The 26963-nt window shown below is 39.2% G+C and overlaps 1 protein-coding gene across 1 annotated transcript in view; it reads right to left on the bottom strand.

The window, feature by feature from the left end:
* The window catches only part of UTP20 (UTP20 small subunit processome component), a 95652-nt gene extending 79439 nt beyond the window's left edge, over nt 1–16213 (bottom strand). The window contains exons 1-12 of the mRNA XM_025439330.3: nt 15990–16213; nt 15016–15096; nt 11579–11645; nt 11320–11452; nt 10484–10672; nt 7161–7242; nt 6233–6370; nt 5595–5750; nt 4898–5044; nt 4681–4815; nt 3438–3515; nt 1564–1742 (exon numbers count right to left, since the gene is read on the bottom strand). Of these exons, the coding sequence (XP_025295115.1) occupies nt 1564–1742; nt 3438–3515; nt 4681–4815; nt 4898–5044; nt 5595–5750; nt 6233–6370; nt 7161–7242; nt 10484–10672; nt 11320–11452; nt 11579–11645; nt 15016–15096; nt 15990–16034 (1430 nt within the window). The 5' untranslated portion in view covers nt 16035–16213. The remainder of the gene's footprint in view (nt 1–1563; nt 1743–3437; nt 3516–4680; nt 4816–4897; nt 5045–5594; nt 5751–6232; nt 6371–7160; nt 7243–10483; nt 10673–11319; nt 11453–11578; nt 11646–15015; nt 15097–15989) is intronic.
* Nucleotides 16214–26963: the final 10750 nt, after the last annotated feature.

The raw sequence follows: 26963 nt of genomic DNA, 5'->3' as shown, positions 1-26963 counted from the left end.
TTTAGCACCTGCCTTTGGCCCGGGGCATGATACTGGAGCCCCAGGATCAAGTCCCACGTCGGGCTCCCTGCATGGAGCCTGCTTCTCCTTCCGCCTCTGTCTCTGCCCCCCCCCCCTTCTATGTCCATCATAAATGAATAAATAAAATATTAAAATAAAATAAAAGCACAGTGAGATTTCACTATATCTTATTGGACTGGCAAAAAATAAAGCCAGTGATAATAACAAATGCTGGAGAGGATGCAGAGAAACTTGATCATCCACACTGCTGGAGGCATATAAAATGGCATAAGCACTCTGGAAAACTGCTGGCAGCTTCTCATCAAACGGAGACGTACTTATGATGTATAACTTAATTCCACTTTTGGGCATTTATCTCAGAGCAACAAAAAGTTATGTACATGAATGTTTGTAACAGCCTTTTTCATACTAGCCAAAAACTAGAAGTGACCTAAATATCTTTCAACAAGTCCATCATTACATGGACTATGCTACATCCATGCCACTGTTCTGGGCTGCTACTCCAGAACAAGCACATGAAAAGATGTTCAACAAAGGGATGGACTCTTGATATACACAACCTGGATGGGTCTCAAGGGAACTGCATGACTGAAAGACAATCTCAAAGGTCTACTCTTACATTCTATTTATATAATATTCTTAAAATGACACAATCATAAAAATAGAGAACAGATCAGTAATTGCCAGGGGTTAAGAATGGAGAGTGGAGTGTCAGAGTGACTGTGGCTATCAAAAGGTTGCATAAGAGATCCTTGTGATGATGGAACAGTTCTATATCTTGACTCTGGCAGTGGTTATGAATCTACACGTGATAAAACTGCATAGCACCATACCGCCATATACACACAAACCCAGAGATGAGTGTGCATGTAAAATTGATGAAATTTGAAAACTGTCAATTTTATGGTTGTGATATCACAGCTAACTTATGCAAGATGTTACCACTGGGAGAAGCTGGATAAAGACTACACAGGACCTTTCTACACTATTTCTTTCAATAGCATATGAATGTACAATTATTTTAAAATAAAAGATTTAAAAAATTAATAATCATCTCTTTCTTTCACATACCATCCTCCTGACATTAACTAGGTTAATCTGTTTGTGTATCCTTCCACATCTTTTCCTTTTAAAAAAAAAAAATTTAAAGATTTTATTTATTTATTCATGAGAGACACAGAGAAAGAGGCAAAGACATAGGCAGAGGGAGAAGCAGACTCCATGCTGAGAGCCTGATGCGGGACTCAATCCCGGGACTCCATGACCATGCCCTGAGCCGAAGGCAGACAGACGCTCAACCGCTGAGCCACCCAGGCATCCCTTCCACATCTTTTCCTTTGTTTATTTACACTTTTTGTTTTAACTCTGAAAAATGAATTCATACTCAACAACCATTCTACAACTTGCTTTTTTCACAGAACAATATATCATGGATATCTTCCCAGTTAATATGTAGAGATCCTCATTTTTTACAGTATTCTTAATGCATTATAAAATGGGTAATCCTACTAATATTACAGGGAATAAACACTTAGAACTTACCCCACCGTCTGATGTGAAAAAACCAGAGGGTACTTCTCAATTGCCATCGAGCCAGCAGTGGGAGGTGCTGCTTTGTTCAGAATGAGCTTAGCCAAAATGGCCAGAGCTTCATCTTTGGCAGTAGCCTCATCAGTCAAGAAGCAATTTTCAATATACAAGAGAAAGCTGGGTAGAAAAAGCTAAAAATAAGAAAGGAAATCACATTTATTAACAGATATACATTGCATAACACTAAGGAAGAGAAGATTCTAACACGTCCACAGAGGGAAAAAAAGATTATAAACACAGGATCAGAAATCATAAAGGCATTAGACCTCTCCACAGAAACAATGAAAGCTAGAAGACCATGGAACAATGCGTAAAAAAAAACTGAAGGAGAATGACAAAATCTATAATTCTATAACTCATTCTACTAGCAATATGAATAAAGACATTTTCCAAGGTAATAAGTCTCAAATTTTTATTTCTATTTGTCCTTTCTCTAGAACCTCCAGAAAATGTCTATCATCAAAATAAGAGAGCAAACTAAAACAAGGGAAAGGTTTGAGAACCAGAAAATAGGAGAAAAGCAAAAGAAGTCCTGTTATGACATCTGTGCCATGGGTTGAGAAAGCAACCCATTCAGACTTGCACTGCTCCAGGAGGAATGATTCCAGGAAAGGAAAGAAAAACAAAAACTTGAGCTGATAAGTTTTCTGACATGTGAAAAGCATTTTAGAATGCTGTTGACAGACAGACTCATTGACCAGCTATTCAGGGAAAATCATTTCTAGTTTTTAAAGGATGAGGTAATCTATAACTTCAGGAAAAGTGAAAATGTATACCAAAAAAAAAAAAAAAAAAAGAAAGAAAGAAAAGAAAAGAAACATAAAATACTCCTTGTTTTTAGAAAGGTTAACTTTATGGTGATTAAGAATCCAACCAAAATTTGTGATGTAACTCTATTGAACGAGAGGTATAAAAGAACCAGAACACATCCACCATAGGAGGAAGTCTACAGAAGAGTACTAGAACTAATGGATCAAGGAAAAGCAGTGCATTAGAAAACATAAAGGAACAGAAAAATATAGACAAAACCCAAGAAGAGATGTGGTTGTTCTCAGTGAGGAAGAAGTTAATAGAAATCAAGTGACTAACTTTGTGCCTCTGACTTTTAAAACTCTATACAAAGGGTACTCTGACAAAAATAAGATGTTTATAAAAAGACCAGAGTGAACAGGAGTGAAGGAGAAGATGTAGTTGGTAAGAAAACCAGAGCAAGGTAAAGGGCTCTCACCAGATAGTACAGAACAGGGCTAGGATATGCATGAAGAATGTTTTTCTTGAAGCAAATCAGAATATATTAATGACTACAGGGAAAATCAGAGAACAGACATAGAGACAGGCTTCAATGAGGTATGCAATGGATGATCAGTTACAAGAAGTGGCAAATATTTGATGGAAGGGAAGGGAAAGGGATAAAATAAACTCAAGATTTAATGGGAAGAATTTCTACCTCATTACATCAGGTATTTACTCAGTAGCAATGAAGTGCATTAGCAACCTTCCTGGAGTCCAAATGTTTCAGAAACAATTTTCTATGCTTCAAATTCACATGAAAATTCCTTAATGTCTTTTTTCAATTTTACCACATGATTCTATTAACTTCCTAAAGGATTATTTAAAAATAAGTTGATTATCTAATGTCATTTTAAATGCCCTAGCATCTGGAATAAAGTTTTACTTATAAACTAAAATTGAAACATAACTGCATTAAAAAATATGGACTAAAATATCAAGTACTTACTCTATTCCTCTCAAAAATCATAGCATTTTAAGTTTATTTTATCATGACAGATTCATAACAAAACAAATTCAAAACTTGAGTTGCTCACCTGCTCAAACTGCTTCATGACAAACATAACTTCAGAAAATTCCAAAATTAAACGTCTTTCAAATCTGCTCTCAAAAGTCTGTAGACCACAGGTAAAAAACAGTAAGTGCACAGAGAATACTTTCCCTATTCTTGAAAATAAAAAACATCCCACACCTTCAAGGTCCTCTAACTTGCAAGCAGGAAGTAGTGGGATGCTTGATACAAGTTAGTAAGAGTCATGGGAGGCAAAAAGAACTTGATGACTGAATTTGCCACCACGCAGAGGGGCACATCAGGGATGAGGTACAGGCACTGAACCCTTCTCCTTCGGAAAGCAGCTGGAGTAAGGGAGGGGCAGGCACACTTCAACCAGTTTTCTGTATAAATGCTCTGCCCTTCAGCTGAAAGAACTTATAGACATTAGGGGCACTGGGTTTTTAGAGATCATGGAGGGCTCTGCCTAAGAGCTGCTTGGTCACTTCACAAAGAGAATTAGGAAAGGGCGAGCAGCACTGTTTTACACCTTTCTCCATACTGCTTACTGCTGCACTGCAGGAACCTAGGATGAATCTAACTGGTTTTTCTATTTTCAATCCCACTTCCTTATAAGCCATTTTCTAAACTCATCAAAATGCAAATCTTATCAAATCATTACCCTGCTTAAAATTTCTCCAGGGCTTTTCAATACTTGCAGGATAAAACTCAACCTAACTTTTCAAAGTCAAGCAGAGCCTCGCTAATACACACCACACTTCCTTATGTACCCATGTGCTCAGCAGGCATACATTTTTGGACTCCAGGTATATTTAACCCCTTCACTGACTGGCAGATACTATTTAACCTTCAAGGACTATCCCAAATATAAGTCCTTTGAAAAGTATTCTCTGCCCTTCAACCTCACGCAGAATTAATCATTATGTTTCAATATGACATCAATAGATTAATTCAACAGATTATAACAGCTCACTCCCAGGGCCCCACTTCCCTAACAGTCAAAAACCACAGGCACTATAATGTCCATCCTGAATACCTAGTCCATACCCAGCACATGGTAAGTGATACACATTTGTTGAATACTTGCTGAACATTTATTTTATCACACTTTGCTTTGCCTCTTCCTATTACAGCGTGCAACTCACTCCTTAAAAAGATTATAAATTTCCTGAAGGCAGAGCCTTGCTACACTTCATTTGTATTCCTGAGGAAGCTTACTCAATGCTAAATATCTAATTAACTACTCAATATTTGTTGAAGTAAATTACTTTTTGAATGGTTTCTCTGATAAGGGTCTCTGGCAAGGAAACATTTTCACCCAGGATTAAGGCAGAAATTACAGCCAAGAGGGTTTCCCGGCAAGTTGTAGAAAGATTGGCTATTTGTAACGTCTGAGATAACACCTGTAAAATAAAAGAAGAAACAATGCACACTTAGAATAGCTTTTAATGAACAAACTCAAAGCAAATGAAGTTGGGAACTCACCTTACAAACATCAACAGGTTTGGTTATCTTTGATCCATTCCCATGTTTCACAAGTATCAGATATGTTTCTAACAACCTTTTTATCTGTTCAGAACTTTCCTCACAGTTAGCTGTGGTTACTTTTGTATGTAGATCTAAGAGTGATTCCTGCCAATGAAGAAATTAACAGAAAGAATAACTATAAGATATCAAACTCATCTGTTAACCTAATAATGAAAGTATTGGGTGAAGCAGTTCAAATTTTCACATTCTTTTATTTTGAAAGAAAGACATATTTACCAGGAGTCACTAAGGATACTAATAGCTAACATATCTGAGTGCACGGCTGTAAAGTGCTTTGTAAGTATTTACTCACAACCCTCATAGCAACCACGATGTATTGAATATTACTGACCCATAGTCTCACCAGATGAAAAAACTGGGGAATAGAGATTTAAGTAACTTTCCCAGGTCAGTGACAAAGCCAAGATTCAAAGGGAGGCTGTCTGGCTCCAAAGGCTGTGCTCTTAACCATTATGCTCTACTCATCTCAAAATATCAAAAAAATACAGAAGATGGGGGGCTGGGAGGAAGGGGTAAAGTACAAAGAAAACAATTATAAAATATAATCTCCAGGAGTGGTCTGCTAACCTGAGAGCAAGAAGAATCAACTCTTAGGCCCCCAGTTACATACGAATCCTTAAAAATTAGAACTCACTTGCAAACATTCAAAAAATGTACCAAAATGTTCTTTGTAGATGTAGAACACAGTGGATTTGACCATGTTTTTGAGTGTTTCTCCAACTAAAATCCATGGTAGTTGAGTTTCTGTTTCAGTAACAGGTCCTAGTTTTTGCAAAATTAGTTTCACTGCCTGTGGGAATCCAATAATTATTAAAATGGACATGTACACTCTTATTTTTAAGTAATACACTGTTATTTCCCACTCTGATTACTCCCTGCTCTGATTAAGCTATATTGAAATCTGATCTGGACTAATCAAAGATACGGCAGCTTTGACGGTTGAGCTAACTACATGTCCCAAAAGGAATTTCTAAACTAGCATGGAGAATTTTACCATCCAACTGTTCACTCTTTAACTCATTAATAAATTTATGTTACCTTCTAGGATCCAGAATAAAGAAAACAGCAATGATTCTATAAGTAAATATGCCTAATTACTTACAGCCTACATTAGGTAATAAGCATTCTTATTAAAGCTCTAATGCTCCCCATTTAGTGCTTTTTATTTATCCCACACTATGCTCTCTCTACACCATTTACATAAACCTCATCTATTTTTTTTTTTTTTTAATTTCTTTCACACAGACTCAAAACATCCTCCCGGTCATTTACCTTCCCTGTACAGGAATGAAACATGTTTCTAACTCCTTTGCACATTTCAAAGAGCAACTGTCCAACTCCTTCTACCTTTTCTGGATGTCCATCAAGATCAACAAACATTAAATTGAAAAGTGCATTTTTATCAGAAACCTAAAACACAAAATACAAATGGAAAATTGTATTTAAAACACAACAAATCCAAATGAAGACATATCTACTATTCCACAGGTTCACAGTTAAATGTAATTGGGATAAAATTCTAAAAGGAAGAGACACAGAGATTTCAAACTACTATAATGATATATACCACTTCTAATTTCACACACAACACTGATTCAGGAAATAATATGAAGGTCTGTGCCAAGAAAAACTATAGAAGACAACATTTTATCTTTTAAAGTAAATCATATACTTATGAGTACAAAAGAAATGAACACCAGTGTTTCTGTTTCATTACAAGAACCTTCTAAAATCTACTATGGAAACACATGCAACATTATGGTATCAATTTCTTCCAGGAAATTATTATAAAAGTTTCTATTACTCTCACCATTTATTTACTGACTTGAATCAGAGGGCACTTCTGATATGCATACAATGAAAGCTACCAAAAACCTAAATAACAATAAAAGAATGACTCAAAATTTTTCCCATTAGTGAGCAAAGATAACCTAATGATGAGATAAACTCAAAATAGTAATAGGTTTCTTCATATATATATATATATATATATATGTATATATATACACACGCACACATATATACACATATGTATTTATATATATACATATAAAAAATATATACATATATAAAAACGTTAGTCCATAATAACAACTTGATAAAAGATATCTGCTTCTCTTCATCAGATTCTTGATTAATGAACAATAAATAAATAAGATCTCAAAAATAAGTAAATAAATAAATAAGATATCAGACTAACCTTTCTCATCAAAAAAGTAAAACTTTCAGCAGCAAAATTTCTTATATGTAGTTTTTTATGAGCCAGGAGTGTACTGTACATGCTATAAATGAGAAAATAAGACATGTTTAATTTAATCACATTTTAATAAGTATACACTCCATGTCAACGATATGCCCCACACTGTGCTAGGTATGCAAGGAACACGCTGCAAGTATAAAGCAAGTGGTTTAAAATCTCATTCAGTTACAAGACAGAAGATGAAGGTAACAGACATGAAAAATCCTAGAATTGGTGGTGCAGGCCTTACAAAAGACTCCACGAATAGCTAAAACTTGTAGTGATTCCTGAATGATGAGAAAAATCCAGGTGGGTACTGGAAGGCCTATGACTAGAGATAAAAGTGAAAGCAGACAGGCAGGGCAGAAATGATCACAGCCAAAGGACAAGGAGGCTAGAGTCCATCTGAAGGAGAAAAGGTGATGTGGTTGGGGAGGGCTACTGCAGACAAAGCTGCCCAGGTAAACAGGTGGCTCTGAACACAACACAGAGGAAACTAGACGTTGACATACACCTATGTCGCCTCCTCTAACCAACAAAATCCCCTGGAGTATAGATATTGTCACTCTGGCTTCACAGATAACAAGCCAGAAAGGCCAAGCAACCTGCTCAAGGTCACAGAGCCACATAGCTATAACTAATTACTTGTATAATCACGTTGTTTAAACTGGTCTCCCAAATGACAGGAGAGCACAGATTAGATCGCTCCTATTTTTACCATATCCCCAGTAGCTTACACTTCCTTGCCCACAGCAGGTACTAATAAATATTGGCTTAATAAAAACTGAGTATTTCAGAGAGATTAATTTACTAATAGTATGCAGGATGAAATAAACGAAGAAGCTGGCAGTCCAACTAGAAAGCTGCTCAAGTCATGGGAGCGTGGGCAAACATGGGCATGAAAGAGGCTTGTGGCAGAGGGAAATGCTGAAAGATGGACCCAAGAGACATTTTAGAAGCCCTTGCAGTGGCAGCAGGCCGTATAGTACCCACAAAGCGCTCATGATTTGGACCCTACTAATAAGACACGGCACTGTCTAATTACTCTCCCCTTATACACACTGCGGCACGACCCAGGACTTGCTGTTCCTCGCACATACCAGGTATGCACCTAACATGTTCTCTTGCTAAAGTATAAACTTTGGACAAAGAGGGATTTTCATCCATTTTATTTGCAATTTTACTACAAATGCTGTATGCACAGACAGTGCTCAATAAATACTTACTGAACTGAGTGAGCACATGAATAACAGAAACAAGAGTCCTTGAAGACAATGGCATCAAAAACACCTCTAAGACACCAAGCCTCAGGTGACAGGAAGAAAAATGGAATCACTGTTGGAAAATGGGCAACTAAACAGGGCCTAGCATAGAGTGTATATTTACTGAACACATGAATGAATGAAGAGTTAGTTTGAGTAGGAATGCATTGACTTTGGTTTCACTAAGACTTTAAGAGAAAATATCCAGGCTATTGAAGATGTCACACCAAGAGCAGATAAATTTAGAAGTGGAAAGTCTGACTCAGGAGATAGGATATAAAAGAAACAACAGAAGTCATGAAACCAAAAAAGCTATACAAGGGTCCCCACCCCCTTATCTGTGGTTTCACTATCCATGGTCTCAGTCACCTGTGGTCAGCTGCAGTCTCGAATCAGATGCTGCTCCTACTCATCATCGTCAGAAGGTCCCTAGGAGCCCAGCATTAAGCCGTAAGGCCTACGTCACTGTTCACCTCACTTGATCTCATCATGTAGGCATTTTATCATCTCGCATCAATATGAGAATCGCGAAGACGGTACAATAAGGTATTTTCAAAGAGAGACCACATTCATAAAACTTTTATTACAGTGTGGTGTCATAATTGTTCTGGTTGTTGTTAATTTCTTGCTGTGCATTTATAAATTATACTTTACCATACGTATGTATGCATAGGTAAAAACCACATATAGAGCTCAGTACTGTCTGTGCTTTCAGGCATCTACTAGGGGTTGCAGAACAAACCTCACACATGATGGGGTACTGCTGTGTTACCTAAGTAGTCTCGGTTTCTAATACATTTTACCAAAAGCTTCACAGAGAGCTAGTAAAGGCTGGAAAAATATTTCTTTCTCATTCTTTGTTCAAAGGAGGGTAAAGGGCAAGGTTCAACAAAGGGTAGAGTGAAGGGGGAGTTGATACAAAAACAAAATCTATAGCCCTATCCCATACCCATACCTATGTTTGGGAGGAGGGTGGTAATCTTACACATTCCTGTGGCAATGAAAGTATGTAGAAATAATCAGTAAACCAAGTGGGAAATTCCAGCAAGCCCCAGACTGAAATCAATCGTAAACAACCTTTCTCTTAAACAGAAAGCAACCATGGAATTCGTCCTCTTTCCCTGTCTATATCTGCTCACAATGTTCCCTAAGTGTCTCTTTGGGCTTATTAAATAAGTTAGAGGCTGGGTCAATGCAGATATCTAAGACTGGATTCTTTAAGAGTTCACAGGTTTGTAAAGGACATCGTTATGTTGTGAACAAACAATCATTAACAGAGGTTGTGTGATATAAGTGTAGAGAATGCCAGAGGGGTTCAGAGTTCAAAGGTTATACCTCTGGCTAAGGTGCCCAGAAATATTTGTGGAGGTTATGAAAACCAAGCTTGGCTTTGACGGTGAGAGGCAGTATTTTGGTAGCTGGAGATAAGAGAGGATCAGGTCACTGTACACTAATAGAATAGACCATAGACCCTTTTGGCCAGAGAACCAACTTCGTAGGATGAGAGACTAAGCTGGAAAGGCAGTATAGAGTCAGACAGAACCCAAGGAAAAAATCATCAAAAGGCCATGTCAGAGTCAGGCAGCTATGTCGGCAGGTTTGCATGATGGATACTGTGCATATGGGATGGGAGTGAGAAATCCTGGTTCTCAGTATTGATAAAGACTGCACTTGACTGAAAAATAAAAAGTTGAAATGTAAATGCTGGAAAATTTCATTACTGTGGGGGACTGTTCTAGTTAGAAGCCTCAAGCACACACTGTGTTCACAAAGGCTATCTTGAATATTTAACAGGTGTATATTGCTTTTGCTCTCAAAACTGATGCAGATTGGGAGCGGGACTGATCATAGACAGACTTTAGAAATCTTTTTGGGATTATGGAAATGTTCTTAAAATGGATTATGGTGAGATTTGCACAACTTCATAAAATTACTAAACAGCACTGGATTGTAGATAAGATAAAATAAAACTCAAAAGCAACAAAACAAACTGAAACCCATCTTAGAGAGAGGAAGAGTCACCTGTATATATTGGACATGTCCTTCACCATTTGCCTCCACAGGTACTTGTAAAGATAGGACAATGAGGTGAAAGCCCATTCTAGTAACTCCGTGTCCTGAGTCTCCAGGATTGAGGTGATAGTCAGGAAAAAGTCCTGAAAATGTGGATAGAAGTCCATCTGCAGATCTCGTGCCAACTGTACAACCAAACTGGATTAAAAATAAGTAGAAGTAACTGATTGAGACACATATGTCAAAAAACAAAGACTGCAAATCTATTTCACAAATGATAGCAGACTGAAACCTTCCAAACCAAGTCTAAAGAGACATGAAAAATATTTCACATTTTAAGGGTTTAGCAAAGAAATCAGGCTGGAACAAGAAGGTGCACTTTATCACAAGTTATGCTCAGCCATTCCTGCAGTGTGAAAGAAAAATGGGGTTTTCTTAAATGTATAAAACAAAACCAAAAAAAAGAGGATACCTCTAAGATTCTGTTTTTTGGCAAGGTACTAATGTTCTGATCTAGCGGAAAAGGTAAAATTCTTGTTTTAAATTCAAACACCAGATCTGAGGCAAATGTAGCAATAAAACAACTTTTTTTTCTTTCTAAAGATTATTTATTTGAGAGAGGGAGACAGAAAGAGCAAGCATGAGCTAGGGAGGGGCAGAAGGGGTGGGAGAAGCATTCTCCACTGAGCAGGGAGTTTGATGTGGGGCTTGATTCCAGGACCTCAGGATCATGACCTGAGCCAAAGTCAGATGCTTAACCGACTGAGCCACCCAGGTGCCCCATAAAATACAACCTTTCTTAAAAGTGAGATAAATGTCATTGAGCTTTCTCTCAACATACTTACTCCAAAAGGGGCTGATAGGCAAAACTGTTCTTGATTTGCAGGTGAGTCTTCAAACTCTGAACTATCTCATTTTGATGATAGACCAACTGATTGAAGGACTGGCATTTGTCAATAACTTCTTTGTAAAATTTGCCTGGGGGTGGGGAAGGAGGGAAAATAGAGAATAGGTTCTGCTTTTCTATCATACCACTATTTAGTGAATTTGAACACAACAAGTACAAATGTTGGGAGAATAAAATAGAAACAAAATAGAAAATACCAAAGTGTTCTGTAAGGTTCAATTCTCTCCATTTCAGCAGACCCTCAAAAAAGTAGGTTTCAACTTCCTGCCAAGATTAAAGCAGACCATTAATCAGGCAACTCAAACATTATGATCAAAGTAAACAGGAATTTTGATATATTAATACCTCAAGACAATGATAATAATCAAGAGTTTAAAAACATTTCTTTTAAAGAGCATTAACACACTTAAAAAGCAATCAGGTATACAGTATGGGCATACGGTTCATAAAAATAATATTTTATTGATTTGGTTGCAACAAATAATTCTCTAATACCTATGTAATAATCACACTAACGAGAAAAATTTTTTTTTGTTTTCTACAATTTTAGGCCCAGAAAAAAAATATGCTGACCCCTACAATTTTTTTTGGAAATACGAATTACAACTCTGTGAAGTACTCTGGCAATTATTAAAATGAAAAACAATCAGGTATGTCTTCTGACTTATCAATTCCTCTTTGGAGATATTTCTTATAATATTTACAAACACACCAGTATAAAGATGTTTATTCAGCTTTCTTGTAGTGGGGGGAAAACATAAAACAGCTTCAATATCTAACAATAGGAAAGTGCTTGATGTAACTTATGGTCCATACATACTAAGGTATATTATGTGGCTATTAAAAATAGTTCTATCTTATATTGAATTAGAATGATGCTGATGATAAACCCCTAAAGTGATAAAAGCAAGTTATACAGTGAAGGATATAAGAGGAACCATTCTTAAAAAAAAAAAAGACCTCTATAAATCACACATTTGTACATATTTGTCTAAGAAAAAAGTACAGAAGAATACATATATACAAAATTGTCAGTATTAGTTTCCTTGACAATAAGGAGTGGGAAGGGTGAGATAACAGGTTTTTCTAAGTTCACAAATATGCTGTCATGTTATTTAGCTTATTATCACAGTGTATTTTACTTTGTACTTTGAAAACTAAAATCAATAAATTATTACCCTGTGTGTGTGCGTGTGTGACAGAGAGGGAGTATGGAGAGAGAGAGTACAAATTAGTACACACACCACACACAAGCATGTCAAATCTTCCATACTCTCAAAAAAAAGGGCAAACCTTTAAACTGTGCTGTGCAATTCTTGAAAAAATAAGTGAAGGAAAATCAATAGGCAGAATAGAGGGAAAGAGAGGATCCCATTAAATTTTGTTGTCTCTTAAGGCAGTAGGGAAATATGTCTCAGTTTAAAACCTAAATGTAGAAGACATTCCCAGACTAGCAGAGTAACTGGGACCTATCAGCCGTTTGTCCCTGTCCCCTTGCAGTGTGAATCAGGGCTCCCACCACAAAGGGATGGAGGCTATTTCCTCACTCCTTGAATCTGGCCTAGCTTTCTGACTTGCTCTGACCATAATGCACAATAGAAATGATCTCGTAACTGCCAAAGTTAGGCTCCAGAGGCTTTGTAGCTTCTGCTTTCCCACTCTCAAAAAAGATTCTGCCATCATGAAAGAAGCCTAGTCTACCTTGCCGGAGAATAAGACGCCATGAGGACAACCACAACTAACAAGAAGGTGACTGAGACCAATGTGGACCATCTAGCCCAAGATCCTCTCCTAGACTTTCTTCTCTACTAACGTGACATTCTACCTCTTACCCATCTACCTCACCTGTGGCTTAACCTATAAACCATACACTGAATGCTAAATCTGTAATTCCACGTCCAAAGTCATCTGTACTTCTCCAGATCCATATATCCAAATATCTTCTGGACACCATCACATAGACAGCCGTAGGTATATCAAATTCAACAAGCTCCAAATGGAACGAACCCTGTGCTTCTCTTCCTATAAATCTATCTTGATAAGTAACATCCTCAACCACCCAGTTGTTAGAACCAAAAACCTTAACCCCCTACCAGCAGATCACAAGTCCTATCCACCCTACTTTTTTAGTATCTCTGGAATCCTTCCTTCTCTCCATCTTGACTCCTGCTACTACAATAATTTCTTACTTAGATGACTACCATACCCTCACACCTGGCTGTCCTGACTCCAATTCCATTCTTTCTTTCACAGTAAAGCCAAAAAGATCTAAAACTTAAACTTGATCATGTCACTCACTCGTTTGCCTCAAAACCCCCGAAGGACATCCCATAGCTTCAGGATAAAATGCACACTTAGCTTGCATACGAAGTCCTTTATGCTCCTTGACTATTTCTTCAGCTTTATCTCAGCTTTATCCCTCCCCTATCCCAGTCATCATCAACACAGACAAACACCATACATACAATTATAACCACATTGAAATGTTTTGGTTTCCCAGTTTCTTGAATGTGACATGTATTTTCTAGCCTCTGTTTATAAGGCTTTTCTCTCAGTTTGAAACATCTCCTGTCTTCTTTGCCATGCTGCATCCTATACAAATAACAAGACTCAATTCAGCTATCATCTTGTCTACATTACCTTTTCAACACCCTACCATATACTCACAAGGAATTTAGGTTAGCCTCCTTTGGGATGAGTTGCCAAAGCATTATGTGTTTACCCAGATCGTATCACTTAATATGCTACATTGACACACAGGAGATAAGGCATCCAAAAGGACAATGAGCAAAGTCTGACCAGAGCCAAGTGAAGAACTAAAAACCAAGTGAAGTTGAATCCCTAAGTGAAAGGCACGATATACAGGACCTTAAAAGGCAAACAAAGAAATAATGACTTGATGTGGGAAAACAAGATTTTTAAGTAGAGGTGTGACTGAGTTAAGAGCACGGTTAGAACTAGAAAAAATTATCTTGTGTAGCCCCTTTCTTTTTATAAAGGAGGAAACTAAGCCCCAGGAAAGTGATGTGCTCAAAATCTCTTTAAAATGGTAGCTTCAGGGGACGCCTGGGTGGCTCAGTGGTTGAGCATCTGCTTTTAGCTCGGGGCATGATCCTGGGGTCCTGGGATCGAGTCCTGCATCGGGCTCCCCATAGGGAGCCTGCTTCTCCCTCTGCCTGTGTCTCTGCCTGTCTGTGTGTCTCTCATAAATAAATAAATAAAATCTTAAAAAAAAAAAAAGGCAGCTTCAGGAATATGAATCTGCAGCAGAGCTCAGAATGCCCATGGGAAAGGGAGAGGCTGGAATCACAGAAGCCATCTAAGCATCAAGTTAACTGTCTAACACAGCATTACCCGATAGAACTTTTTGCAGTGATGGAAATATTCTGTATCTGCACTTGTGCAACATTGTAGTAACAAGCCAAGTATGGCTATTGAGCCTTTGGATTTTAATTTCCTTTAATTTACATCTAATTTACCATGTGTAGTAGCTACTGTATAAAAATCACATAGGTCTAATGCATTTCATTTTCCAAAAGGAGTGGCCTGAAACACAATTCATTTCTACTAAGAGGAGAGACTAAAAAACCCAACTATGAATATTTGAAGATTGGCTAATACAACATTCTCTTACCTCATCATAGTTTGTAGTTCTATCAATCCGGTGAATAATATCAATATTCACATTCCCCAGTCGTTCAGCAAATGTAAGAAACTGTGGGAGGGGGATAATAAACATACAATCATCATTCAATACATATGCCATCTTGAATACCCATTTTGAGTGCACTGTATACTAATCACATGTTGACCATTTCCTTGTGAAAACAAAGTTTAAAGTTTCAATAAACCTCCTCGTGTCCTGTCATTACAAATAAGGGTATGGTGTACTTGCAATGTCAGATTTGTATTTTTCAACCAATCATAAAATATAATTGTGTTTTGAAACTCGAAGTAGACATCACTGATGAGCCACAAAAGTGTAAAAACAAAAAGACAGTCTTAGATGCCCTTCACAACTTAATGAAAATAATTAAATACTTCCATGAGTGTATTTGCAAAAGTTCAGTTATGTCTTTTCAAATAAAATTTCCATGCTAGACTGTGATAGGACCCAGGTGAAAGTTGGCGGTGTGGCCTCACCAGACCTACTGCTAGGTTTCAAGACCCGCTGCAAGCACAGGGATCTGGTTAAGTTGTTGCAACAGCAGTGTCATCAGACAATGCAGACACACGGTTGCACAGTAACAGAAATTCTCAGGGAACCGGCTGAAAGTGAGGTCACAGCCCATTAGCTGGAAATCATTCACCTCCTCTCGCCGGCTCGCTTCCCAATCTAGTCTTTAAGAATAAAGGCGATGGAGAGCATCTCCTAAGCAGTCGGTGATCAGGAATTTAATTCTGGGCCAAGGGAATCCCAGACAGGCCTGACCCCACAAACCAGCGGCGGTCTACTGCCCGGACGTCGTTCCTCACCACATGTTTACTAAGCCTGGCAAGTCTCCCTCTTGAGCCCGATAAGGGACTCAAGCTGGGCCCAGACACCGCAGCCAGGCCCAGGCGGCAGACACCCACACCACGGTTCCGGGCCCAGGTTCCTTCGCTCACCCTGTACGTGTTCTCGGTCTTGTGGGAGACGGGCTTGGTCTTCATGGCTGCAGAGAGGCGGGGGCACGCAAGGACCTAAGTGGGGGTGACGGAATGCAATCCACGGTACGGAGGGAACCCCGCTGACTGTTCTGCACACTCCGGCTCCCACGAGCTCAGACCTCATCACATGCGGCTCGTACCCCTGGGCGCCGCCATGTTGGGGGACGGGGAGGAGTCTGGGAGGATCACGTGGACGGAAGCAGCGCCAGGGCCGGCGCAGCCTACGGGGACCCGCGGGGCCTCGGGCGGTTCTGCGGCTGAGGGCTTGGGTTTATTTTTCTCCTTTCAGGAAAGCGCTAGAATAAAAATGTGTGTTTTTATTATAAAAGAACACTTGCCTGTCGGCATTGTCAGCTAGCAGCCTTACCCTTCACTATGCACCCTGCAAAACTCTTTACGTCAATAATTTCAATTAAGCACATCGTGAACGCTCCGTGAACATAAAGAGCATTTTTTTCTTATTTATTTACATTTTTAAAAATTTAAATTCAATTTCCAACGTACAATATAACACCCAGTGCATATTTTTAAACCCATTTGGCATACGAAGAAAGCGGGAATGCGCCCTGGTATGTGGCAGTCTAGCAGAGGTCTCCCAGCATCAGTCTGATACTCTTAGTAATTACCATCTAAATAAAGTTGAAAAACAATAAAGGGTTTTTAGGGGAAGAAAAGTCTTAGAATTTCACGTGCAGTTAATATTTCAGTGTTTTTCCTCCCTCTCTTATGTTGTGAAACATTAATTGTAAAAATAGTTGTGTGTGTGCATTTTTGTCACTCATTCAACAGGTATTTCTTGAGACTCTACTATGGGCCATGCCCTGTTCTGTGAACCGAACAAGACAAACATAATAATAATTCTGTTTGGAAGTATTTAATACGAGATGTTTACCTCTTAGGTAAGAAGAGATGTTGAGTAGAGGACTGAATGCATTCCTGTCCAGATGGCAACGTAGGGGTCAGAGCTGGAGGTGTGACTTAAATGCCTGAAATACTCTTCACTGCTGAACCATGTGGAGAATTTAAAGCCATGGAACTGGTTGTGATCATTTAGGGAGAGAGTGATGAAAAGGATGAAGAAGAGAAGAGGATCCAGTTGGACCTTGGGGTGCTCCAACACTTAGCAGTAGACTGGAAGGGGAATGGGGTGGATAGAGCCAGTGACATAGATAGGGACCAGTCTTGGCATGGAAGAAGAACCAGGGGTCAACTATGCTGGAAGCTGAGGATAGAAAAGCAGCTGCCAAATCTGACAAGGTGAAGGTCACTGGTGACCTTGACAGGTACAGTCCTGTGTTGAAGAAAGGAAGAAAAACACGCGTGGATTGTGGAGGAAATCGGGTAAGGAAGTGCAGTAGGTATAACACTTTCCTATTATCGATTGCATTACGACATGAGTATTTTCTATGTCATCACGGAGTTGTTTTAAGTATTTTTAATGACTCCATAGCATGTATGGATTTTTTAATGATAAAATATAGAAGTGCCCAATATTTGGCTGGCTTCCAGTAAGCTAATTGCTTTGTTTGTTTGTTTTTTAGGTAGATCTTCACCTTAATTCATTACAGCTCTCTTAAGGAAATCTGTGAAAGCGGTAGATCTTCTCCTCAGAATAAAGTAAATAAGCTCATTCACACTAAAGTGTGTAGATGATTTCAGAAAATTAGAAGTCTGCAGTCATCTGAAGGTAAGAGCCTCCACTCTAAGCAATATTCCCAACCTGTTGCTAAAATCATCCCCACATAATTGTGTCCTTCTCATTCTCTGTCATTGGTTTTTGGTATTAGAGTTAATGGAACAATGAGGAATAGAGAGTACAATGAAGATCAAGGACAGTAAATGAACTGATACTTGCAAGTTACATATAGCATTGTTACTCCTTATATGATCCTCATATACAAGCATAGCTCACTTTATTGTGTTTCACTTTATTGAGCTTCACAGACACTGTGTTTTTTACAAACTGAAGGTTTGTGGCAACCTTGTGTTGAGCAAATGTATCAGTACCATTTTCTCAGCAGCATTTACTCCCTGCCTCTGTGTCACATTTTGGTAATTTTTGCAATTTTTCAAACTGTTTTGTTACTATGATATTTGTTATGGTTATCTCTGATCAGAGATTACAACATGCTGAAACCTTGGATGATGGTTAGCATTTTTTATCAATAAACTAATTTTTAAAGTTTTTATTTAAATTCCAGTTAGTTGACATACAGTCTAATATTAGTTTCAGGTTCACAATATGGAGATTCAACACTTTTATACAACATCTTTCATCCCCTCCTTGCCCCCAGCTTTTTCCTTCTGTGCCAAGGCCTTGAGTGGTCCATACCATCCTCTTTCCCCCACTGTTTGTTTTTCTTGATCCACTTATTCCAGTCAGGAATCAGAGTTCCGTCATTCCTTTCATCTTAAACTTGATTGCGAACTCCTGGAAGTTTTCCCTTTTAATTTTTGTTTCCTTATTGCCTAGCATGCTGCAATTTCAAGCCCATGGGACTATATGATCACATAAGTTTACTCAGCCTAGACTCTGAAGTAGAGTCCAAAGAAGGCTTCTGGGTAGAGGTAGCAACTAAACTGAGTCCTGGAAGATGACTAGAAGTTAGCCAGGCAAGGGAGGAACATGGACATGAATGATGCTGTCTAGATAAATGGAACAGTATATGAAAAGGTTCAAAGTGGTTGAGTATAAATTTGGTTATTTTTAATGCCTCATCCTAAGCCACACCCTGTCTAGTCAGCACTGAGCCTTGGCATTACCCCATCATCCTTGGGCTAATGGAAGGAAAACCTAAAGGACAGGGTGAAAATGAGAGGTGGAGCGAACCTCAGTTTCCTGATCTATAAAGTGGGGACAACAGTCATACATGGTTGCTGAAAGATTAGCTAAGCTATTATATGTGATGGCCTGGAAGGGGGCGGGTCTGCCTGGTGGCATGGTCTTGTTTAGAAAGGGGACCCAGGGGTGCAATATGTCAAGCCAGAGGTGACCCCCATTCAACAAGGGACTAAGGAGGTAAGGTCTCAAATGAACAGAGGCGAGTGAAGTGAATGAGATGGTTGTTTTCCATCATAGTTGCTTCTTTGAATGAGAGCTGGAGTGAGCTTGGATTCCACTGCTGGGCCTCCCAGGCTCCCTTGCTCTGCCACTACTGTGTAGGTCTCAGTTTACTGAGTCAATTCAAGTGTCCCTCATGGGGTTGTTATGAAGAATAACTGACCTACTAGGTTGATTTTTAAAGTGTGATCCCCCTACTGGCAGCATCAGTGCCCTATGGGAACTCGTTAGAAATACAAGTTCTCAGGCCCCACCGCAAATCCAAATGAATCAGAAACTCTGGAGATGGGGCTCCTGTAATCAGTGTTTTCACAAGCCTGCCAGATGATTCTGAAGCAGGCTTAAATTTGGAAATCATTGATTTAATGTATATTGAAGCACTTAGAACATTGGCACACACCTCACTGTCGGTTTCTGAGGTTCAGGTTAGGTATCAGGCAGGGCCTGTGTCCTAGGCTGTATTTCTTTGGCCAAGTAATTGGTTCAGAGATGAGCATGTGTCCCAAGCTGGGCTAAGAGCCTTATCTGGAACTTTGGATATAGCTGTAGGGAAAGAGATGCTTCTCTTTTTTGGATATGTCAAGATAATAGGAGCCTGAAGCTGTTGGTGGCCATTGTTGTCACTATGAGGAGAAGTTGGCCTGAAAATGAAAGTTTATGCAAAGTAAAATAGAGCTGAGAGAAAAATAGGGAGAGGAGGAGGAGGGAGGAGACAGAAAGGGAGAGGAGAGGGACAGAGAGATGGAGAGGTCAGAGATTGAGATTAAGTACTTTGAGCCACTGGATCCATCCAGTCTTTGGAGTTTTCAGTTACTGTACTTCATTAATTCCCCCTTTTGTGACTAAGCCCATTTTAATTTGTTGTATTTTATTTTGTTTTTAAATATTTTATTTATTCATGATACACACAGAGAAGCGGAGAAACAGGCAGAGGGAGGAGCAGGCTCCCTGCAGGGAGCCCTATCTGGGACTGGATCCTGGGACCCCGGGGTCACGCCCTAAGCCAAAGGCAGACACTCAACCACTGAGCCTCCCAGGCGTCCCACTAAATCCATTTTAATTGGGTTCTGTCGCTTGTAACAAAAATAATACCTACACAGCTAGTATAAAATATTTGTGTTGCTGATAAACAAGGCTGGAAACTTAAACTTTCTTCTGAACATAAATATATATATGAGAAGTAAGAATCAAAAAAGTCAAATACAAAATCTTGATGAAAGGAGTCAGTGTGTAGGATTGGAAAGAACATCAGGCCAGGAGTCAGAGAATCTGGGTTCTAATCTTGGGAGGTTCACTCTGCTGTATGTACTTTGTAAAATTAACCCTACATCTAAAGAAGTAAAGTATGTATTCGTGATTTAAATGTTGCATTACGTGAAGTCAAAAAATTAATAGAGCTGTTTCTAGAACTCCTTATATGTATAAAGTGGTAAGTTTGCAATATTAGTAAAGAGATGTAGAGGTAGGGACACTTCTTAGTTTTTCATATACCACTCTTTGATCCATGATAGAATATTTTAAAAGATACACTTAAACATGCATCTGAAGAGGGTAAAAGACCAAGCCACAGGATGCAAAAAAATATTAGACAACACATACCTGAATAAAGACTTGTACTCCAAATAGGCAAAGAACTTTTAAAATTCAACAATAAAAAGCTCAATTAAAAAATGGGCAAAAGAACTGAATAGCACTTCCCTAAAGAGGATATACAGATGGCAAATAAACATATGAAAAGATGCTTAATGTTGGGGTGCCTAGTGGCTCAGTTGGTTAAGCATCTGCCTTCAGCTCAGGTCATGATCCCAGGGTCCTGGGACGGAGTCCCATGTCTTGGTTGGGCTCTCTGCTCCAAAGGGAGCTTGCTCCTCCCTCTCCTTTTGCCTGCCACTCCTTTTGCCTGTTTGTGCGAGCTCACTCTCTCTCTGTCAAATAAATAAATAAAGTATTTTTTTAAAAAGGAAAAGATGCTCAATGTTATATGTAATTAAAGAATTACAAATTAAAATAAGAGTTAGATACCCCTACACTCCTATAGAATGTCTAAATTCCAAAATAGTGACACCACCACATGCTGGAGAGGGTCTGGAGCAATAGGAACCCTCATCCATTGCTAGTAGGAATGCAAAATCAGTTAGCCATTTTGGAGATTTTTAATTTATTATTTTTTAAAAAAATCTCTACATCCAATATGGGGCTCAAACTCACAGCCCTGAGATCGAGATTCACATGTTCTACAAACTCAGCCAGTCACATGCCCTGGGATAGCCATTCTGTGAGACAGTTACCTGCTTCTTACAAAGCTAAACAAAGGCTGATCATATGGTCAAGCAATCACTCCCCTAGGTAAGCCAATGAGTTGAAAACTTACGTTCATACAAAAATCAGCACATGGATATTTATAGCAGCTTTATTCATGATTGCCAAAACTTGGAAGAATTAAGATGTCCTTCAATAGGTGAATGGGTAGATAAACCATGGTATATCAGTGTAATATGATGTTAGTCATCAGTAAAAAGAAATGAACCACCAGGTTACAGGAAAACATGGAAGAAGCATAAATGCGTATTCCTTAGTGAAAGAAGCCCATTTGAAAAGGCAACATACTGTATGACTCCAACTATGTGACATTCTGGAAAAGGCAAAATTACAAAGACAGTAAAAGGATCAGTGGTTGACAAGGGCTTGGGGAAAGATGGAGAGGGAGAGATGAAACCAATGAAACACAGGGGATTTTTAGGGCAGTGAAACTATTCTGTGTTATGCTTTAATGATGACTACATGACATTATACCCATAGAACTACATAACACAAACACTGAACCCTTAGGTAAACTTAGACTTTAATTAATAATGGTAGTATTAATATTGGGACATTCACTGTGACAAATATACCCTATAAATGTAAGGTTATTTATAATAGGAGAAGTTGTATGGGGATAGATATAGATATAGATATAGATAAAGATAAAGATATATTTTCTCTGTTCAGTTTTTCTGTAAACTTAAAACTGTTCCAAGAATAAGGGCACGTGGGTGGGCCAGACAGTTAAGCATCTGACTCTTGATTTCAGCTCAGGTCATGATCTCGGGGTTATGAGATTAAGCCCCACGTTGGGGTCCATGACCAATGGGTTTCTTGGGATTCTTACTCTTCCTCTGTTTCTCCCCACTCTCTAAAAAACAAAACAAAACAAAACAAAACAAAACAAAACAAAATAACCAAACAACAACAAAAAAAAACTGCTCCAAGAATAAAGTCTATTAATTTTTTTTTTTAAATCATACTTCCTCTTAACTTTTTCTCCTTCTAAACCCAAGTCCTCTGGAGAACAATATGGCTAACTGAGATGGGATCTGGAAAGACAGCACTCTGCTCTCAAATCCTGAACGTGCCAAGAGGCATTTGGACCAGAATCTCAATACTAGAAACCAAGAAAATTTGGATCTGTGAGGTCCAAAGTGAATTAGAAAGAGAAATGATTGCCTCAGAACACCAGAAAAAAAAAAATCATTTACTCACTCAATAAGACTTTATTGAGTGCCTACTGTGTTTTAAATCTGATCTAAGGATTGAGGATACAGCAGTAAAAAAATTCTATAACATCATTAGACTCATATTCTAGTGTGAGGAGACAAAAAATAAACATGTAAATCTGTAGATCATTAGATTGCAGTAAGCACTATGAAGACATTGTGGGCGGAGAGTGTGGCAGAACTCTTGTTTCACAAGAAACAAATTTGTTCTCTGAATATTTGCTCTCTTTTTCATCTTTTAGAGAAAGAACCCCCATCTCAAGTTTTAGCTGGTAGTGGGGCCATACGTTTCCTCCCCTCCATTTTGCACCTGAATATATTGTGACTGAGGCCAGGCCAATAGATTATGAGGGGAAGTGTTTCATGTAATTTGCAGGTCATGTGCTGAAGGATAAAGACACTTACCTTGGAACCTTTCTATCTCCTCCCCACTGGCTGGTAAATAGCATTGACTGAGCCACTCTAGGAAGCCAAGTGTGGAAGATGGCAGAGCCCCCAGCTTTAGAATGTTCAATTCTTGCTTGTTGCATGAAAAGGAAATAAACATATATATAACATGAGCCATTTCATTTTTGCATCTCTTGGTTATCATAGCTTAGCTGGTTCCTAATTCCAGGAGTATTAGGGCAAAGTGGTTAGGGAAGCAGAAACTTGAAGGAAGGGAATGGAGGAGGGAACCATGGGGCCATTTGGATGATGATAATTCCAGGCAGAAGGACAGCAAATGCAAAGGCCCTGAGGCAGAAATAAGCTCCAGTCTGGTCCAGGACTAACCAGGAGCCCAGTTTTTTTTTTAAACTTTTATTTATTTATGATAATCACAGAGAGAGAGGCAGAGACATAGACAGAGGGAGAAGCAGGCTCCATGCACCAGGAGCCCGACGTGGGATTCGATCCCAGGTCTCCAGGATCGCGCCCTGAGCTAAAGGCAGGCGCTACACTGCTGCGCCACCCAGGGATCCCCAGGAGCCCAGTTTGTCTGATATACAGTGAGTAAGGAGGAAAGGAAGTCAGGGTTAGTATGGGGAGCAGACTGCATAGGGCCTAATACACTATAATAGGAAATACCTGACACAGCCTCTTAGAAAGACCTGAGAGATCAAGGCAAGGACAGTGTAAGAAAGTCCATGGAGGAGGACATTGCCAGATGCCTTGTAGGATCGAAGAAAGGAAGACCGCCATCCTCTCCTAGTATGTTTATAAGTTGATCTGTGCTTCTATGCATGTAGTCATTGTGGTCTCAACATATAGTCTTGGATGTATTCTCTTAAGCAAATATTATATTTATGATACAATGCCTTCTGGAAAGATGTATTTTCCAGAGTTTCAGTGGTGATTTAACTGAAGAGATGGGTAACTGTAAGTGACCAGAACCCTCTGTCGCAAGAGCCATGCAGTCACGGTATTGCAAGCATCCCTTGCTTTATAGCCTGGAAAGCCTGAAAGAAATACAATGACTCACCCAAGATGACACAGTAAGTTAATGGAAGAACCCAGAACTAGAACCCAGATGTAGTGACCCCCAATTTATTTATTTTATTTTTTAAAGAATATTTTATTTATTTATTTGAGGGAGAGAAAGAGAGATAGCAAGAGGGGGAAAGAAAAAAGCAGGAGGAGGGAGCCCAATGTGGAGCACAATCCCAGGACCCCAGGATTATGAAATGAGCCAAAGGCAGGCGCTTAATCAACAGAGCCACCTGGGTGCCCCCAATCCCCAATTTAATAGTTTCCATTACAATCAGCTTTACTTCATGCTAGGTATCAAGGTGGTGGTGGGTGTTTCAGATCACAAAATAATCCTAAATGACTTTTGAACTAGGTTTGGTTGGAGAATCCATTATTTTATTTCAGCAGCAGATTTTCTGTCCTAATAATTCCTTAATCAGAGCCATGTAGGATGGAAAACTTTCCCTGTGAACACACAAGTCAGACCCTCCAGGTGGCAATGATTGGTACTAACAAAGGACTTAGAGTTTTCCAGGAAGTTAGAACTCATCCTCTCTGATCCTATGGCAGCCCTGTGAGGTAAGCAGGGTAGATCTAATTTCTATCATATTGTAAAAGAAAAAATAAAATTATTCCAGTGACAATAGGTGACTCAGCCAAGGTCACACTTGGGCTGCACTTTCTTACCCCAGGTTCAAAGGACTTGTTGCCACATACATCCTCCCAGATGATTAATAGCTGACACTTTATAGCTCTTATTACCACATACCAGATACTGTTTAAAGCTTTGCACATCATGACTCATTCACTGTTCCTACAAGGTAGATTCTATAATCTCTGCAAATTGTTGGGAAAACAGGCACAGAAAGACTAAGGGACTTCCCTGAAGTCACATAGTGTCATAAAGCATAGTGTCATAGGGTCATACCTAAGACCCAAACATACACAGACTGTATCAAGAATCTGTGCCCTTAACTACTGCACTCTGCTACCCCTCCAATATGGACTTGGAACCAATTTTATGATTCAGGTAGCTTATAGGCACCCTTTAAGAGTCTTTGAGATCAAGTTCAGAGACCCGATAGCTTCTATGGCTGTCACAAACCCCTCCTTTATATGTATGGCCACTTGATCTTATTATCTACTTCCATGACAGATGTGATCAAAATCCGATTTATACACCATCTATCTAACCGGAATGGAGAAGGCATTGTGTGTAGCAATAGCTACTTTGACATTAATGTTGAGAAGTTCTTATGGATAGTTGTGAGTCATTTACTGTTCTGCAGAAGAATCAATGCTAAGAAGTCATCACTTCACTCTCTTTTTCTTTAATTCATTAGTAATTCTGAAGAGTAGAGAAGTCATATGTTGTTTTCATCTACTGCCCATTGTTTGGTAGCAGTACTTCTCTTTTTGGTTTATTTTTAGTCTGTGTGGTTTCAATACCAACACATCCCCATTCTCCCGGCTTGGATGCATGACCCAAGCCTAGGCCCAAGGTATCTCCATGAAAAAACAGGGGTAAGTGTGTGATCCTAGTCGGTCCAGTGAAAGTTGACCCTAGGACTTTTACTTGAATTATTGGGAAACAGAAATCCTCCCTCTGCTTAATGATGAATACAACAGAGTATAAGCTGAAAGCTGTGGGTGTCCATCTCACCCCATGAGGGATAAGTGTGCATGAGTGTGAATATAAGACCGACAAAGGTGGAACCAAGAGATGGAGGGAAATCAAGTTCCCAATGACAAATTTGGTGCATCTAGATCTGTGTCTACCCTTGGACTTTTCAATAATATAATCCAATAAATTCCCTTGTGTGTTTAAACAAATCTGGGTCAAATTTCTGTCACTTGCAACCTAGATTAATTTTCCTGACAAATTATTCTGATTAATACAGGCAAAACTCATTTACCATATTCTCTGCTTTGCCTGAAAGTTAACTGGTGTCAGTTGTCTGTTGCCATAGGAAAGCCTTAGGAAAATAACGACAATGACAACAAAACCAGCCGTAGGGGCATACAACAAATCTACAAGTTGGCTGGGTGTTCTGCTGTTCTGGGTTGGTCTTGGCTGATCTTGGCTAGGATTGTTCAAGAATCTGTGGTCTGCTACAGCCTGGTTGGGGTTGGCTAATCTAGCATTACTTGGGATAACTTGGTTCTGCTCCATTGTGGCCTCTCATCATCCAGCATGCTAGCCTGGGCTTTCCTTGTGGCCAGGTAGAGGCCTGAGGGAGCCTGAAGGGTGCAAGGCCCAGGCCCAGGACTGTCATACCATCACTTGCACTGTATTTTGCTGGGCAAACCGAGTCACAAAGGCAGCCCATATTCAAGAAGTGGAGAAATGGTTTCCACCTCTTAATTGGAGGAACTGCAAATTCCCATTGCAAACAGCATAGTTACCAGGAGGAGTGGAGAATTAGGGCTGTTTTTGTAATCAATCTACCACACTCATATTTGTTCCCTTTATAAAATCATGGTGGTAAGGAGGTAACATAAGCAGATGGACACCGCAGCTTAACCAGATGCTCACCAAGGCAATCAGATTCCTTCAGTGCATCAAGCAGGGTATGATGCTACCCTGTTCTTATTTCACTCATTTAGCATGAGTGGTTTTTTTTTTTATTTCTTTATGAGTGATTTTTCTTTACCTTGTAAATACAGAAGCTCTGTTCTGAAAAAGACTTGAAAGGTCATCTGGCCCGCCTCCACGTTTTTTAGAAGAAGAAACCAGACCCTAAATTAGGGCCATCACTCTGACTTCTGTTTCTGTCATTACATCACCTTCCCACCCAGGGTCATATAGAGGCAAGCCTGGACCCCTGTCCGGTAACTCCCATCATCTGGTACTGTTCTCTTCCTACCCCAAGGCTGAACAAAATG

The sequence above is a fragment of the Canis lupus genome, chromosome 15, assembly GCF_003254725.2.
Source record: "Canis lupus dingo isolate Sandy chromosome 15, ASM325472v2, whole genome shotgun sequence".
Taxonomy (NCBI): domain Eukaryota; kingdom Metazoa; phylum Chordata; class Mammalia; order Carnivora; family Canidae; genus Canis; species Canis lupus.
Note: the sequence above shows the minus strand (reverse complement) of the source record. Positions and strands in the feature narration are given on the sequence as shown.